This window comes from Gracilinanus agilis, chromosome 4, assembly GCF_016433145.1.
Source record: "Gracilinanus agilis isolate LMUSP501 chromosome 4, AgileGrace, whole genome shotgun sequence".
Taxonomy (NCBI): domain Eukaryota; kingdom Metazoa; phylum Chordata; class Mammalia; order Didelphimorphia; family Didelphidae; genus Gracilinanus; species Gracilinanus agilis.
The window spans coordinates 135416790-135434928 of NC_058133.1; the positions used below are offsets into that span (position 1 = coordinate 135416790).

General features: G+C 38.2%; 1 protein-coding gene across 1 annotated transcript; it reads right to left on the reverse strand.

The window, feature by feature from the left end:
* Positions 1–2103: 2103 nt before the first annotated feature.
* Positions 2104–14642, reverse strand: SDE2 (SDE2 telomere maintenance homolog). Its single transcript, XM_044672393.1, has 7 exons — positions 14521–14642; positions 11751–11868; positions 10559–10670; positions 7258–7427; positions 5626–5740; positions 2894–3350; positions 2104–2509 (listed from the first exon to the last, which is right to left on the reverse strand). Exons 1-7 carry the CDS (start codon positions 14635–14637, stop codon positions 2282–2284), a joined length of 1317 nt encoding a protein of 438 aa, XP_044528328.1. The 5' UTR covers positions 14638–14642; the 3' UTR covers positions 2104–2281.
* Positions 14643–18139: the final 3497 nt, after the last annotated feature.

Here is an 18139-nt window from a genome sequence, read left to right on the forward strand (position 1 = left end):
GAAAGTGTTTTTGTTATTATGAATAAAGCTCCCATAAATATTTTTCCATAGAAAGGTGACAAATCTTGGCAGTGGGGTCACCAGGCCTAGTAGTAGAATCATTTTTGTAACTATTGGGCTATGGTCAAGGTTTGTCTTTAACGGCACCAGTCCACAGCTTCACCAATGAGGCAGCAATGTCCCTATTTCTTACAACTCCAATACACATTTTTTATTGTTTTTATCTCTTTGCCAATTTTCTGAGTAAAAAGTTACATTTGATTACTGATCAAATTGAATTTTATTATGGTATGCAGGGCAGGTTAAATTCATTTTTTGCTATTGGGTGATCCATATTTTTTCTAACAAATTTGATTGAATTTTTTCCCCCAATCTTGGGTTTTTCAGACATATTTTTGGTTTTTCTTTTGGATTCCCTAACTCCATCACACTTAGCTAGTGTAAGTTGCCACCTTCCCTGAGACTCATTTTAGAAAACTTTCTAGAATATGGGAGTTTTTCACTTGCATTCAGGTCTTTGACTTTAGGCTCTCTTTTTAGGCATTATGCCATTCTCCCTGTTCCTACTGATCCGTTTCCCTGGCTTATCTAGTACAGCCCCAGATAGTTTGATTTAACACTTCTTTGATAGCTGAGGCAACTTTAGTTTGACAAGAGGGTTGAACATACAATAGGTAAGACTTGAATTCAAATGCAGCTTCTGGCACTTATACCTGTTTAATTGTGAAAACTGTGCAACCTAACTAAGCCTCAGACAACTTCTCCAAGATTTGGCTAATAAAGTTACAGAGGATTGTGAACTGATGAAATCTCCCATCTATGATTTTTTGGGGGTGGAGAAGGCAAAGCAAAAATCCCTTTTTCACCACTTTTTTCATAATCCCTTCTTGATATTATTACTTGTCTTTCCATATAAATTTTGTTGTAGCTTGATCTAATCCTACCAGTCAAAATATACTGGTAAAAATGTTGATACTTCCCAAATTAATTTTGTGCTTTCAACATAGCCATTATATGTAAAACATCCTCTTGCTTAGTATTCATTTCCATAAAAATCACTTTATAATTTTCTTTACATAGATTCTAAATGCAAAATGGCAATTATCTTTGAGCACAGAAGGAAGACACTCTGGGTTTGTTAAACTGAATAGCATACCCAGATATTCAAAGCATTGTTACTACTATAAAGCGTTCTATTTCCTCTGATTTCTGTTAGTCACAAAAACACAATTTTTGTTTTTGTAAATCGGACTTCTCAGCATTCACTAATTGAGCATCTTCCAATAGCAAGAATTTACTCACCCTTTTCTTGAAGAAACTAGGCAGGTTTTTTCGTTTTTTAAATTTTTAAATGAAATGACAAGACCATGGTGAAAATTAACAAGGAACATTTCTAAAAAGGATTATCCTCCTTTCCTCTAACATTTAAATCTGTCCTCCCATTAAATTTTGGGTGGGGAGGGAAGGATGAATGAAGCACACAACAAAATTTTCCCTATTTAAAGTCAGAAAGACCCTCAAATAATTTAGCTTAGCTTTCCAACAAAAGTAGGGCCCCCTCATTACAATGTGCCTGAAAGATAACTATTCAATACTTTCAGTGATGGGAAACTCATTCTTGGGCAAAGTAGGTGATAAAAGAACACATCTGAAAGAAAATTCTTCTTCAGACCAAACCAAAATATGCCTCCCTCTTACTTTTGTATCCCATGGGTCTTAAAATTATGCTCTGTAGCTACAAAAGAATTATTCTGAAACTTCAAAATGACAGTCATTCAAATCAAGTCCTAATAGAAATATCCCCAGCTCCTTCAACTGTTCTTTAAACGAGAGAAGGGATAGGTTTTTTCCTTTTCGTTGTACCTCTACCACTGAGCATAATGCCTAGAATAGGGTAGGGGCTTAATAAATGATTGTTTATTTGACTTGGAATGTAAACCACTTCTAAATCATCTTACTGTCTAAAAAATATTCTGAATATAGTAAAACTAATCATTTTATTCACCTTTCAAAATATCCACATTTTAAATAAAATAGCTTTCTATTTTTTATGAAGACATAAAACATAACATGTTGCAATGACTTGTACAATTTACAATTTTCATATCATATAAAACATGTTTATTGTAGTTCCAAGTTATGCCTCTTTAAATATAATTTTAAAACCAATCAAACTAATAAAAAGTTCAATTTTAATCAAATAATTGCAGAAACAGTAATAGAGGTTACCATTTTCAGAGAAAAAAACCTGCTGGTATATAAGGCAGTAAGAAATGAGCCTTTATGAATTTTTTTTCTTCTTCCCTTTAGAAGGCTTGGCAAATAAACTAGGATCTATCTGTTCTTTTGCTAGTCCTCTGACAGAGAAGAGTCTTGCTGCTCTTTCCTGTAAGGTGCCTCCACACTTAAGTCCTAGTGCCATTAGTTCCAATTTAAGCTTATCCAAACCCAACACTTCCATTTCCGCAACTGAGTTGAATGCCAGAAGATTTAGAGGTTCTTGAACATCCTAAAAGAAACAGAAAAAAAGAAAATGACTCAAATGTCCTCCTTCCTGTGAATATAGGGTGTCTTTTCTCAAATACAAAAGATCCATTTTACAGAACTTCTAATTTATATTCCCTTGAAAATTCTGTTAAGGTACTACATAGCATTTACTGATGGGAACTTTCAATAGCTATAACCAATAATTAAGCCTATACATGAGCACCACCTAGTGACGAAGTGTCCTAATTTCCAGAGCCCTACAATGGAAAAGCCGAGGCACATGAACCCAAAGTGGCAAAGGCCAAAAAAGGGCAAAAGATGCATTAAAAAGTCACAATTCTTATTTCTGCAAATATGAGAAGAAAATGGATTTCTTTAAGAAACCGATCCTAAAAATATGACTCACTTTGTTTCCTGTTGGACTTTCCTCTGATTTGTTAACTGGCATCTCTTCTAGATCTCCTTCAGTCCCTCTCTGGGTTTCTCCTTGCCTGTCCTGTGCTGTATTGGGCTTTTCTTTTTTTTCTGTCACACATGCTTCCTGCTCCGTGCCGATTTTTCTCCCCACATGCATCTCTTCTGCATTCTCTTGCTTCTTTGTGGGCTTTTCACCCAGCTCACCACACACTTCTGTTGGGGCAATGGTCTCAGAATGAACTGTGGGCACCTGTAGTTTTTCTGATACACTGACACCAGGACTCATTCCTACAGAATCCTTACAACTCATGGATTCTGCTGACTTGTGAGCATTACTGTGACAGTCATTTGGTGAGCGGAAGCTCATTCCTGAAGTGCTAGGGACTTCTTCACTTTCTCCATCATCTGAACTTCCAGCAGCATCCTCCAGTCCTTCCATGCCCATCCTATTGGAAAAGAAATGGGGATCAGTTTTGGAACATGGCTATTCATTTAACTCTGATTGCCACTTCTGTCTTAGAACTGAAACTACGGCAAAAGGTAAGAGTTTTAAAAAAAATTGTCCAGGGGGCAGCTGGGTAGCTCAGTGGATTGAGAGTCAGACCTAGAGACAGGAGGTCCTAGGTTCAAATCTGGCCTCAGACACTTCCCAGCTGTGTGACCCTGAGCAAGTCACTTGATCCCCATTGCCTACCCTTACCACTCTTCTGCCTTGGAGCCAATACACAGTATTGACTTCAAGACGGAAGGTAGGGGTTTAAAAAAACAAAATTGTCCAGGAAAGATGTTCAGTATGGGAAAAAAAAAGCTTACCTGGCAGAAGAGGTAAGAGAATTTTAAGGACATAGTATACACAATGGTATAAAAGACCTATTAACTGTAAAGTGCCTTTGCTTCATAATGAATCTTAATTTTAAGTAAATTATATTTCAAGGGATTCATTTAATTTGTAAGTTTTTAATACTGAATTAATCTCAATCCTAAGAAATTAGATAAAACCATGAATAATTAAAAAGAAATGTTGAAAATTTACTTTAGTCTTTTTAAAATAATTTTTAAATTAAAAATCTATTTTTTCTCCCGCTCCCTCTTTCATTAAAAAAAGAAAAAACTGCATAAAATGCATTATCAAGCAAAATATATTCTTGCACTGGCCATATTCCCCAAATTATATGCTTCAATTTGTACCCTGAGTCTATCAGGAAATATTTAGAATACTTCATCATGGGCTTCCTACAATTGTGGCTAATCACTGCACTGATTAGCATTCTTAAATCTTTCCAAGTTGTCTTTATAATATTGTTATAGTACAAATTGTTCTCTTGGTTCCACTCACTTTACTCTGTCTTCTCATGTTTTTCTAAAACCTTCACTGTTTCTTACAGCTTAATAATATTCCACTTTATTATTTGTTCAGCCATTCTGAAATTGATAAGCATCACATTAATGAGCAAATGATAAGCACTGATAAGTTTTTAGTTTTTACCCACAAATAAAAAAGAGCTGCTATAAATATTTTTGTCCAGAGTTCTTTTCCCTTTTTTTATCTCTGGTCTGGTAGTGGTAACAAAGGATCAAAAAGTAGGCAGTTTAGTTTGGTGGCATAACTCCAAATTGGCTAGACAAATTCACAGCTCTTTCTACAGTACATTAAAGTTTCTGTCTTCCTACATTCAGATAGCTCAATCAACATATTTTCTGTTTTTTCTCAACTTTGCTAATCTGAAGGGTGTGAGATGGTATCCAAGAAATGCTTTACTTTGCATTTCTCTATTAGTTATTTGAAGCTTTTTTTTCTTTTTTGCACTTTTTAAATTCAAAAATACTTTATTTTCCCAGACATATGTAATAATAATTTTCAACATACATTTTCCAAAATAAGATCCAAATTGTCTCCCTCTCTTTCCTTCCCCTTCTCAGAGATGGTAAGCAACTTGATCTGGATTATACATGTATTATCATGCAAAACATACTTCTGTATTGGTCACTGTTGTAAGAGAGATTCATTTAAAATCAAAACTAGAATACAACCATAAATAAACTAATGTGATAGTATACTTTGATCTGCACCTGAATTGGAGCATTTTTTCAAATGGTTATTGATAGCTTGGATTTCTCTCTTAGAAACTAGCTTGTTTATGTCCTTGAACCATTTCTCAATTAGGGACTTACTCTTTTTTCCCCCCTAAAGAATAATGACCAAAAAAAGGGAAAGGACACACAAACAAGTAATCTATTTAACAGTGTATAAAGTTTACTTCTTTCATTAGCCAAAAAGTATTGAAAATAATACTGTGATTTTTCATTCCTAAGACAAAAAGAACTTTGCTGATTCTTTCTGTAATAAAGGTATTCCAGCCACCACTACTAGAGTAAGCAAAATGGAAAGGATTTCAACTTAAAGGCTATACAGCCCTAGAGAGGGCTTTTAGGATTCAGAACTAAGAGATCACCTAATATAACCCCCTTGTGTTACTGATAAAGAAACTGAGGGGCAAGGAGGTGATATAACTTAAAGTCATAGACAAAGGCAAGACAAGTTCCAGAATTCAAACCTAAATCCTTTGATTCCAAATTCAAATATCTTTCCCATTACACAATTTTTGAGCACCCTTTCACTATGATATAAAAATTTACTGCATAAGGCTAACAGGTGGTTATATAGTCATTTGTTCAATAACTGAAATCCTAAAATATTGCAACTAGTATTATGTAACTTACCAAAAGCATTTCCTTTTCCTTGATTTGATTCCACCACTTATCTCAGGTTCACTAGGTCGTTTCCTATTATCACTAATTTCAGGTGACACCATCTTGCTGGAGGCAGCCTGCATACCTGACCAGAAAATTGAACAATTGTTTTTCTTAACCAGATCAGTCTTTTTAACCCCTTACCTTCTGTCTTAGAATCAATACTATGTATTGGTTCCCAGGCAAAAGAACTTTAAGGGCTAGGCAATGGAGTTTAAGTGATTTGCCCAGAGTCACACAGCTAGGAAGTGTCTGAGGCCAGATCTGAATCTAGGACCTCCTGTCTCTAGGCCTGCCTCTCAATCCATTGAGCCATCTAGCTACCTCCTATCTAGATCATTTTTGAAAAGTGTCTGGGGGCAACTAGGAGGCTCAGTTGATTGATGGGTCCACAGACGGGAGATCCTGGGTTCAAATCTGGCCCCAGACACTTCCTAGCTGTGTGACCCTGGACAAGTCACTTAACCCCCATTGTCTAGCCCTTAAAGTTCTTTTGCCTGGGAACCAATACATAGTATTGATTCTAAGACGGAAGGTATGGGTTTAAAAAAAAAAAAAGTTATATGAACACACACACACAAGCATGCGCACACAGACCTTAGGCTCCAACTTACTTAAGACTTCATTTTTTTTTAAAATTGATTAAGCTGTGGGCCATTCCTTACTAAATCCACTAGATTTAAACAAGAAACTCTCTAGTATTTAACCAAAAACTTTAAAGCTGTGAAATGAAATTAGAAACAAATAACCTTTAGCCTTCTTTTGAAAACCAATTTAGTTATATATAATGATGAGATATACATACACACATGAATATAAACATATAAAATTATTCACAGGAAACACAAAACTCATTGAGAATCCAAATCACTAATTCAAGCATCTATTATGTGATTTGTTCTTAGTGTTGTGTACTAATACATCATGTTTAGCATTGAAGACAAGCTAGATGGAAAAAGACCTTGCTGTCAGAGATAGCAATCTAATGAGAGAAGGGCAAATGTCTAAACTGGTAGTGTCGAATTCAAGTAGAAAGAGATCCCTCATGGTAGCATATTACCATTATTTATGTTTGTTTTTTTAATTTTTTTTTTCATTTTGCTAAGCATTTCCCAATTCTATTTTAATGAGGGGGGAGGGGAGAAGCAGCATTCTAAAGATCTGCAGATAGTTTGACACCTAGAGACTAAACAAAGAGTTATGAAACATTTGAAAAGGAAGAGAGAACTTTCACTTGGGATGGAGAAATGGTCCACTTAATTTGGGCCTCTAAGGAAAGTAGAGATTTCAGTAGTCAGAGGAGAGGAGAGTCTAAATTAAGAGTTAAACTATCTGAAAGGCTGGTATAGTATTGTGAGTAAACAGCTAGTCTCAGAGTCAAGAAGGCCTGATTTCCCACCACTAATACAGCCTGTCTGGGTAAGAACATCCAACCTCTCAGTGTCTTCTGTTAGTCAACTCTAAGACTCAAAGGTGTAGTACAATGTCTGATCTGCCTTGATGGAGGGAGCTTCCTTAATGCAGGCCTCAAACCAATGAACCACACCCCACAGTTTGGAATAGCTTTTCTAGTATGAGGAATTGCACAGCCTCCATTCTTACCTTTGAGGACTGAATCCTCCAAGCGCTCAGCCATCTCATGACACTGCTGCTGATAGTCAGGACTGGTAAAGTGGTGCTTTGGTTCCACCAGCTTCCGCTGCAGCCTCTCCAGGCGTCTCTGTTCTTTTTCTGCTTCTCGTTCAGCTTGCTGTTTTACCCATTCAGCCATTCTGAGAGGGGAAAGCCAACAAATATAAATGCCTTTAATCTACTAGTATGGCAAGAGAGAAAGAAGTAGCAACAGGCAGGGGGATAATGGATACAAGAACAGAGAAGTGTGGAAAGCTGAAATGACTGTTGGGTTGAGGCTGGAGAGAGAGAGAAAAGTAAAATCAGAGCAGGTTCAATGACCTGAGAAAATGAGGAGAGTAGAAGCTCTGCCTGGAAGCCTTAGTAGTGATGTTGAAAAATCATTTTAGGAAGGGATAAGACAGAGGAAGAAGTAGAATGAGAGAAGTTAAGATCAGACAGAAGACTGTCAGAGTTCCTACTCAGACACTTGTGGATCATGTTGAGATCTAATGTGTTGCCATTAGAGGGAAGGAATAGGTCATGGGATTTTTAAGGAGGTTAAAGAACTGGGAACTTAGGGAACTTGAGGATACATCTCTATGAATATGAAAGTCCCCTAGTACAAAGGCAGGATTTGAAAAGGCACCATAATTTGTATTAAGTACAAAATTTGAGTTCCAGAAGATTTGTACCCTGGATAGGTGTGTATGCTAAAGGCAATTAAGAATGCCAAGAAAAACTTTATGCTGCCAGCAAGCAAAGCCACAGGTTTATCACAGGCAAATAGAAGGAAGAGAAAGGAAGGAGTGAATACAGAAAAGAGGTTTGAAGTCACTAGACATATTGTATAACAAATACCTATGTGAAAATGAAACTATTTGTTAACGAATAAGAAATTGGTTACTGAAGTGGGAGTAATTGCAGAATTGGATGTGTATAGTTCAGACTACTCACTGGTTAGAGCAAAGGTCAAAAACTCAACACCAAATCAAAAGGATGAAGATGAGAAGAAAACACTATGTGAAATCATGGCCTGCCTAAACAAGATGATGTTCAAAATCTCCAACATGATCCATTCAAAAAAATGATAATGCTGAAAATTGGGAAACATATTAAAAAAAAAGAAAACAGGAAGGAGGTAATGGTAGATCCACTCAGGGATCCCCCTGAATACTCAGCTGGGTATTCTAACCTCCAGTTAGTGAGAGTAAAACTGAATAACTTTCTCTCACTGGACCAGTTGCCCAAACGCCTTAGAGACAATTGTTATAAAAAAACAGTATCTCTTTTATTTAAGAGGGAATACAAACTGAGGATCAGAACAAGGGGTCCCTAACTCTAAGGGATCTAGCTAGTTTCCCAATCTTCTATGTCCCTCACAAGAGGGAGGCTTCTGTTTCTTCCAGCTAACTCTCTGTTTCTATCTAGGTATCCTCAAAACTGAATAAGTTAACTATCTATGACCCTCAGTAGTTGGTTTGATTTATTCCCCAAAGGCTATCTCCGAAAACTGTTATAAATGAAGTCCAACAGCTAAGTTCGCCCCAGGAGGTCTGACCCCCAACGTAAAAACCTCAAAGCCAATCTGACAGGATTTTTTTTTTGGTTAAACCTTCTGAAAAGCACAGCAGGTATGGTCAGATCCTGTTCTAGATCTTTCCCAGTTAAATAGAGAACCTCCAAAGATGAATTAGGGGTTACTCCTCCACAGTCAGGTGAGGCAGATGAGCTCTGATAAGCCTGCCTTTCCTCCACCATTCCTGGACAGGAAGCCCTTAACCTTCCACAGGAAGTCAAGTCACTCTAGCAGTTGTCACTTCTAAACTGTTCCTCCTCTGCCTTCTGCCTGCTCAAATCCTTTCCCTTGAGTTCCTAGTATGTGCCTTAAAGACAGCCTTCCACTTCTCTTAAATCTTATCCTATCTCTATTCTTTTCCCATTACAAGATAAATGTGAAGATATTGATATGGACTATAACCAGTTTTTAAAGAAGTTTAACTTATGTTAAGTAACTGCTACAAAAAAGCCAAAAGAACCTTGCCAAAATAAGAGCATAACAGTCAAGGAAAAACTACATTTTCAAAAGAGGAAGATGATGAGAGACCAGGAGCAGGGTAGTGTCAGGAAAAAGTAAGAAGCATGAGAAGGAAAAACAGATCCACAGAGAGCTTGGCTTTAAACCTAACTAAGGTGGTCCCCACCTATTAGGGAATGGCTAATAAATCATTGTATGTGAATATAATGCATTATTGTTTTGCCAAATGAAATGGACAATTTTACAGAAAACTCTTCTTTATGAACTGTTGTACTTTATAGTGAAGTGAACAAAAATAGGACAGCAATTTATATGATTTTGCCCCCCAGAGGAACTGAGAGGCCATCAATAATTACCAATCCACATCAACTTTCTCCTCCTCTACAAAATATCAATAGAAATGATCCATTATGTACATCAGGAATCCTTAATAAAAATATAAGAAAACAGCCATTCTCTCAAACAATTCCTAGAGCAGGCTTTATCTTCGAACATTCCACTATTCTGAACTTCACTGTTACTATTAAAGGTATTGTTATCCTCCCAAGTCATCTGGGCTTGAAACCTAGGTGTCATCTTCAATTCCTCTTTCTTACTTCCTTTGTCCACTCTGTTGCCATAGCTTATCAATATTACCTTTATAACATCTCTAATAGGTGCCTTCTTCTCTCCTCTGCCTCTTTAGAGAGACAGGTGCAGTAGACAAAGCATAAGACCTGTAGTCAGGAAAATCTGAGTTCAGATATGACCTAAGACATTTACTAATTGTGTGACCTTGGGCAAGTCACTTAACCTCTGTTTCCTTCTGTAAAATGGAGATAATAAAAAATCATGACATCTACCTTTTCTAGGGTTGTTGTTGTGCATCAGATAAAATAATTCAGTGATCCCTCACTTAGCGTGGGAGTTATGTTCAGAGATCCCCGTGATAGGTTAAAAATCCACAAAGTAACAGCATACTCCATTTCCATTGTGTATAGTATGATATTCATCCACAAAATCCCATAATAATAATGAAAACTCCACAATACAGATTTAGATTTTTTTTTTAAACTCACAATACAGTGAAGCCATGATAAGTGAACCACAATATAGCAAGGGATGATGTAAAATGAAGGGTCTGGCTAGATGATATCTATGATCATATGAATTTGAGAAGAAATATTCAAAGTCTGCATTTCTGACTTATGCAGCAAAATATAACTCTGCTTTTTAGGAAGCTGTATTTCCTTTTTAAAAAAGAAGTTATCTTACGCCTTTTCATGGTTGACATCCCGAAGTCTCCTTCCACTGAGATCTCGACATGCTTCTCGATTAGTAGTTTTTTCAATCTGAGCACCAAGTGCTCGAAGCATAGATCCAAAACCTGAGGTAAAGTGATAAGATTTCAAATGAAGAACTATCCAATAGACACATTTGATTTATTTTCAAATTACTAAATTTTGATAGTGAGGATGATAAATTTTATAACACTAAATAGCTACTATGTAAGCTTTAAATCCACTCTCCAGGCAAAAGAGAAAAGCACATTAAAAAATGATAATGCATTGCATAAAGTTTTATCTAAGGATTAAAAAGCATTTTAATTAGGCAAAATGTTACACCCATAACAAGTCTAAAGATTAAAGATGATCTTGAAATTTTTGCAAAAAAATTAAGGTTCTGATCATCCTAAGCAACATAGGTAAAAAAAATGTATAAACAATTTTTCCACTAATTTTTTTCCACTTGAGTTGTTTTTCTTTACTTATGGAAAGTTCTTTCTCCCATAAACGCATCTGTGCTCAAATAAGATATTCCAAAAGCACAGGCAACTAGCCAAGTGTTCTGAGATGAATGGCTCTGAAAATCACTTGGTAAGAGGTTGCAGAGTATTCAAAAGAAATGTAATTTTAAGCTAAAACTAGTTGGTCCAATAAGTTCCTCCTGTGGGATTCAAAGAGGTTAAATATTCTGAGTAGAGATTTACTAACTCTCTCAACATCTGAAGTCATTTAAGGTTCCAAAAAGACACTGTATGTTACATCTAGAAAAATCCTGGGAAGCATTTACCTACTATGTTCATTTTTGGAATTTATTCCCTGATCCCTTCTCAAAAATTTTACTGCAGACAAATTATTCCTGCAAATTGAAATCACAGACTTTTCTAGTCCTTAGTATGAACTTGGATCTCCACTGGAACTCAAGCAACCAGCTAAAAAACTGGTAAGAGCAGAAATATTATGAAAATATTCTTCCTTTTATTTTAAGCAAAGTCTTTAATCAATTACTTTTTTTCAACTCTTGTTACCAAAGTTTTCAAAGACCAGGAGTTGTAAGAATGCTAGGGGAAAAATTATTCCTTTTAGAAATTAAGGAAAGCAAAAATATATTTAGATAGGAACAAAAATAGGGGATAATATCTAGCTATATTACTAGCTAGATACATCTAGAAAACATTAATTACCTCCTTTTCCTCCACAAAGTCTGGGCTCCAGACTATAAACTGCTCCATATTGAACGATATCTTCAGTATTAGTTAGCTGTCCATTACACTTGACATAGAAGTAATCCACTGGAATACCCTGGATATAATAAAAAGTTCTTTAAAAAATGCCATTCTTTACAATTAGTGGGCAAATAAGATCAGGAAAATTCAAACTGTGTATACACTGACTATATATACAAACAAAGCCAAGTGTAGTGGAACTTCAAATGGACTTGGAAGATGACCCAAATGTATTTTTTGTTACCTCATTTGTATGGCTTTCCATTGTCACATACAAGGACTTTATGTAAGATATCAGTCTTTATTTTGTATCTTTTTGTTGATGATTAAATAGTTTATAATAATTTTAAAGAGTAGCAATATAAAAACAAGAAATACAAAAGAAACAATTTTCTGGATTATAGATATGATTCAATTCAGATTGTTAGAGCATATTTTAAAAGATTCTCATAACCCTTTTAGTTATAAACTGCTACCTTCTGTGTAGCACAGCATCTGGCTTGGCCATACAAAAGAAGTTTCAGGGCCCAAAACAAATTATACAGTGATTTCCACAAAATATTTTTATACCAGTGATATCAAGCTAAAATGAATTATAAAGAGCCTTGAAGAGTGGAAAAACAAATCATAAAAAAGCAACATGAAGCCTGGGGTGGGGGGAAATAGGGAAGGAAAAGTAGTGCCTTAAAAAGCTTCAAAGATACATTACCATTTTTGTTCTTTTTTAAAGCACCAGTTGGCTCTGCTAAACTACCTCCTTAAGCACTGCCAGTCACTGCAATAGACCTGTCTCCTTAAAGGACCAGGTCAGCTTCACATGACAAAATAACAATTTACTACATTCTAGGAATCCTCAGTAATAAAGTGAGGGTTAATAGGCATGAAAAGCTTTTCCTCATTATTAAAAGGCCTTTTCCACCTCACACCTGGACTATACTAATAACCTTCTAGTTGGCCTTCCTACTTCAAATCTTCACCTTCTCCAATCCATCTTCCACTCAGCTATCAAACTGGCCTTACTAAAGATCAAGCTGTATCATGTCACCACCCTACTCCCATATTCCAAGTCAATAAACTCTAGGGTCTCTCAATTGCCCTCAAGATCAGATATAAAATTCCCTAGTTTTTAAAGCCTTTTATAATCTGGTCCTTTCCTGTATTTCCAGTTGTCTTTTATCTTACTCCTGAAGTCACACTCTATGATCCAATGACTCCGGCTTCTCTGTTGATCCTTGAATAATACAAACTATTTCCTTATTCTGGGCATTTTCAATGGCTTTCCCCCTGCCTAGAAACCTCTCACTCCTCACCCTCTCCCTCTTGGCTACAAATCTCAGCCAAAATCCTACTTCCCATAAAAATATTTCCAAGTCTTCCTCAATATTAGTCCCTTCCCTCTGCTGATTATATCCCACCTATCCTATATATATCTTGTTGGCACAGAGTTGTTTGCATATTATCTTCTCCATTAGATTCCAACAACTTTGCATAGTTCCTGACACACAGTATTAATTTAATAAATATTTGCTGACTTCCTAAACCATTAGCCATTTCATAGATAAACACCTCTCCCATGGATGTTCTTTTTTGTTATTGTTCCATTTTATCAGAAATGTACAGAAAGTCTTATTCTCCAAAACATGACTATGGTTTGACTGACAAAGTTCTAAAACAAGAAACAACCTTGGAAACCATGTAATCCATCCAATACAGATGAGGAAGCTGAGGTACAGAGAAGTTAAACAGTACCACAGGTAGTCACCATCAAAGGGATTTGAACCCAGGTCCTCTGATCCCAGTGAGTGTTCTTTCTCTTGTACTATATCAGCTTCCTGGCAACTCCAAATGTTATAGGGGAACTTTGTAAAATTTTTCATCATTATGGTGGTCCTGAAATACTTGAAAATATACTTTAATTTTCTTAACTCTGATTTAACATTTTACTTTCCATTATCAAGTGCTCATTTCCCACCCCCAGTCTCATTGCAGGAATTTATCGATGTAAACGCTGCACTTAAGGATTAAGAATTGGAAATTTCAGAAACATTAAGATCCGAATTATTTCTGGAAGTGTTCTCCAATTCAGATGGTCACAGATGAAAACAGGTCTGTTGACAGTTTGTAAAGTGGATTATGTGTGTGGGAAGAAAAAGAGGAAGCTGAGAAACCATGGTATTTGCAAACAGATATCTTCCTTATGGAAACAGTCCAAGTCTTCGAAAGCTTCTGAAACTACTGTTGTTTTAACATTTGTTAAATGTGTGAACAAGAAAGGAAAATACAGCCAAGTACAAAGGGGAAATGCTTCAACAAACAGACCCCTAAACTAGAAGGGTCACACACCCATGACCAAATCAACACCCTCATCTCCTTTGCTTCCCTGTAGGGGAGAGGTTTCAGGGTCTGAAACTTGATATATCTTGGCCAGGGAGCTGTGACTCTCATGGAAGATAGTGTCCTGATGGGCGGCAACCTGCTGTGGGGACAGGGTACCAGGCCCCAGGAAGGCTGAGACCCAAGAAGGGAAACTCCCAGTGCATTCCTGACGTCCAAGGACCTCACACCACGAACTTTCGGAAGCTTAGGTGAAGTGCTACAAGGGAAGAGCACCCCCGACCAGCCAGCCCCTCTAGGGCCCAGCCGGCCCTGCACAGACCAGAAGACAACAAGAAAGGGCCTGCGTCTCTCTCCTCTTCTCCTTCCCCGACCTGCGCCCATGTGCCCTTACCCGATGTTGGCAGTAAGAGCAGATGAAGTCCCGCACCGAACCCCGAGCCGAAGACCACGGCGCTGCCCAGCATGCATTGCCGGGCCCGCAAACTAAAACGGGCCGTTCAGCGGCCATCTTCTCAAGCCAGGACCTAAACAGCTAAGCGCGACACGGTGACCCCGGCTGGCGCGTCCTGATGACGCATCAAGCAACCCTCCCACACCCACCTCCTTCCCTACCCCGCGCAGCCTCGCTCCGCCCTCCTAGCGTCTACTCCGGTACCCCTCCCCAAAACCGAGTCACGTGAACCAAGCCCAGAGGAGGCTACGCGGGGAACAGGAAAGGTCTGGCAGAGGGCGATAAGGGAGCCCGGAACCAGGGCGAGGCGTTGCTATGGGGCGGTTGCTAGGGCGGTGCTCGGGGGACTTGCTCTATATTAGGACTGTAGCCACAACCAGCCCCGCGTTCGGGTTTCCTGGGCTGGCCTGTTTGTCTGAGATAAGCGCGCAGCGGAGCCCCGCCTTGTGGTCACGTGCGCCCTCGCAGCCAATCCGCTGCTTTGTTGTTGGAAGGCGGGTTCTGCGGCCCTCGGTGGACCTGGCCTCCTCTGGACTCGGGGGCTGTTGTGGGGCGGGTCGTCAAGATTGGGAGGAGTCGGGGGGGCCTAATTGCGGCTCCCAAACCCTGACCCGCCGTGGTACCGCTGTCGCACCCTCTTCCACGTTTGCTAGGCTCCGTCCCCTAATCGAGGGCTTGCCTAAAGGTTTACGCCCCTGAAGGCTGGATCCTTCTTTCCGGCTGCGCCGCGCCCTGCCCTACTGGGGGATGTTGCTGGCTGTCCTCCTACACCTTAAACTAAGGGGGCGGGGCACCTCAGACTAATTGCTTTGCGCACGAACACTAAGCTAAAGGTTCAGATAGAGAAAAGCCCCTCTTTAATATGCAAACAGCTATTTGTTTCCAAAATTCCGAAAGGTTTTAAAGATATTAATACAGGAAGGTCAGAAGGGTTATATACCAGCACCTAATTTCTAACTGACCTCCATATTAAGCACATATATCGTGACCCATTGAATTGCATTCCTTAATGCTATGGATGCTTTACATTTGCAAACCTATTCCTTTAAAAAAAAAAAAAGTCTAGGAATAGCTTAAGTGCAGAGGTACTGTGGGCTATGCCAGAATTTCAGCGCCTCTAAAGCTTATGGCTGTAGTATTTAGCTTTGTTTCACATATGTCAGAGTACAACAGAGAGGAATGGGATGGAGGATCAAGTGTCTCTCAAGGCACAGGAAGGGCGAAGAGGTAATCTACAAACATAAAGAAGCCTGGTGGTGTACCAGTGCTTCCCACTTGCAATGGGGTTGTTCTCCTGACTGCTAAAGAATCCTGAAGGAATGAAAGTACAGAATGTCTTTACATTGGTGTCACAGAGGAAAATAAGATGGTTTTGCCTCTTTTAGACTTGGAAGTACTGTGGTACCATTTGCACCTAGTAAAAGGTGTGCCTGTGTCCTTTCAAATTTTGAGAGGATCATTTTGCACCTTATACTGTGTGTGACTTTGAATGGCTCATGCTTTGAGTCACCTTCCTGGCTCCCCTACTCCAACCATTGAAGCTTGGCCTTTTTTTTTAATATACTGCTTAAAGAAAAGTGTTTATAGTTCTTGCTCTTTTAGGAGGCTGAAAAGGACATGAAATAAATAGGATGGTTAGATATTGATTGGTTGAAGATTTTAGCTTTTTAAAAAGCAAGCTAGCCAATTTCTGAAGTCAATTATGAGAATGATCTGTCAGTTGAAAGCCATTCTTGGAGCAGCTAGGTGACTCAGTAGATAGCAAACCAGGCCTGGAGACCAGAGGTCCAGGGTTCAAATCTGGCCTCAAACACTTCTTAGCTGTGTAATCCTGGGCAAATTAGCCTAGTTGTCTAGGTGTGGAACCAATTCTAAGACAGAACGTAAGGGTTTTAGGGGAAAAAAAGAAAAGAAAGAAGCATTCTTAACTTCAGAAAATAAATTATGGAGAAGGAATTCAGTTCTTGAGAGAGAATTGCTTGTCTTTTTTCCTCTTAGACCTCTTGACACCCCATCAGCCATGGCAATCTTGCAATGGGGCAACTTGCTCAGAACGATCCAGTAGAATCTGATAAACTCAGCAGAGAATTGGTCCAGAAAGAGTCCAGTTGAGGAGCTGAATTAAGGAGCAAAAAGGAACAGGCTCAAGGAGCCCAGAAGAGCAACATACCCATTAGAGGCACTGTGCCCACAAGGAGCACAAAATGAGAACAATAGGAAAAGAGAAACAATATTAGGGCCCTATATTGCTAGAAATGTGACTTACCTTAGCCATATTAGCACCACATGTGTGCCTCTGCACTAGTCAGCACTCTGTGTATCTGTTCTTCCTGCTGATAGTGTGTGTATATATATATATATTTTTTTTTTTAAGAGAGCTTTCCAGGTTTATAAAAAGAATGTTTTCTTACTACTGTTCATACTATGCCTATTCAGTAAATGCATTTGCTCTGAGCTAAAGGTGAATACACTGATGGATTATTATGAACCATAATGTAGACCCAAAGAAATACCCTGAACTTGGAGTGAAAGTCAGTCATCCTGTAGGACCCAGAATGCAAGTGCAAAGAAGGGGAAAGGAGGTACTCCAGAGGATACTCTACATTTAAATGAAGAAATAGGCACAGAGAAATTAAGTAATTTGCCTACGATTACACAAGTATAAAGTGGTAAAGTATAGATTTGAATCCAATAATTAATCAATCAACAAACATTTACTAAGCCCCTCCTCTGTGCCAGGAACTGTACTAAACTTTGGGGAGGCAAAAGATAGTCACTCACTGCCTTCAAGGAACTTACATTCTAATGGGAGAGACACCATACAAATATATATAAAGCAAACTATATGCAGGATGAATAGGACATAATTAACAGAGGGAAAGCATGGGAATTAAGAGGGGTTGGAGAAGGTGGGATTTTAGTTGGAACTTAAAGGAAGCCAGGGAGGTCAGTAGTTGAAGCAGAGGAGTCAAGAGTGTTCAAGCATTGAAGATAGCCAGAGAATATACCCAGAGCTGATAAAGTGACTTGTTCATGGAAAAGAACACTGAAATATAACATAGCCACAGTACATAGATTAGTTCATTTTCCAAGTGATCCCTACCTTCAAAAACCTTAAAATCTAGTTAAGGAGAGAAATCAAAAGCCACAAAAACCATAGTAACTGAAGAATTAGTGCTGAGAATGTGCAACTAAGTCTCTATTAGTTACAATGATGAATCCCCTGAAGTGGATGCATGTATTTGAGTTGCACTATTCAAAGAATAGTTATAGAAAATATGGTAACTGGTTCCAGCCCAGTGGAAACATATTTTGTGGATTCAACTAAAGTCACCACTGCAGAGTATTCATTTATTATTTACACTAAATTAGCCCTAGATGTATGCCATAGTGGTAGAAACAAGCAGTAATCATTTTAGGGAGAGATCACTGAGCAGAAAAGGGTTTCATGCAGGGAATAAGTTTTAACTTGGATTAATTGTTTCTGAATCAACATTTTCATACAGGCAGGCATTCCTAGAGTTGAGTCAAGGAAATAATTTTATTACAGGGTTCTTTG

What these genes read in the sequence shown, in the direction of transcription:
- SDE2 (XM_044672393.1), bottom strand. Translation starts at nt 14,637, where the DNA reads ATGGCCGCTGAACGGCCCGTTTTAGTTTGCGGGCCCGGCAATGCATGC. An exon ending in GATGTCAACCATGAAAAGGC is followed by an intron (nt 7,428 to 10,558) that starts GTAAGATAACTT and finishes TTCCCCTCTCAG; the next exon opens with AATGGCTGAATGGGTAAAAC. An exon ending in AAAGTCCAACAGGAAACAAA is followed by an intron (nt 2,510 to 2,893) that starts GTGAGTCATATT and finishes TGTTTCTTTTAG; the next exon opens with GATGTTCAAGAACCTCTAAA.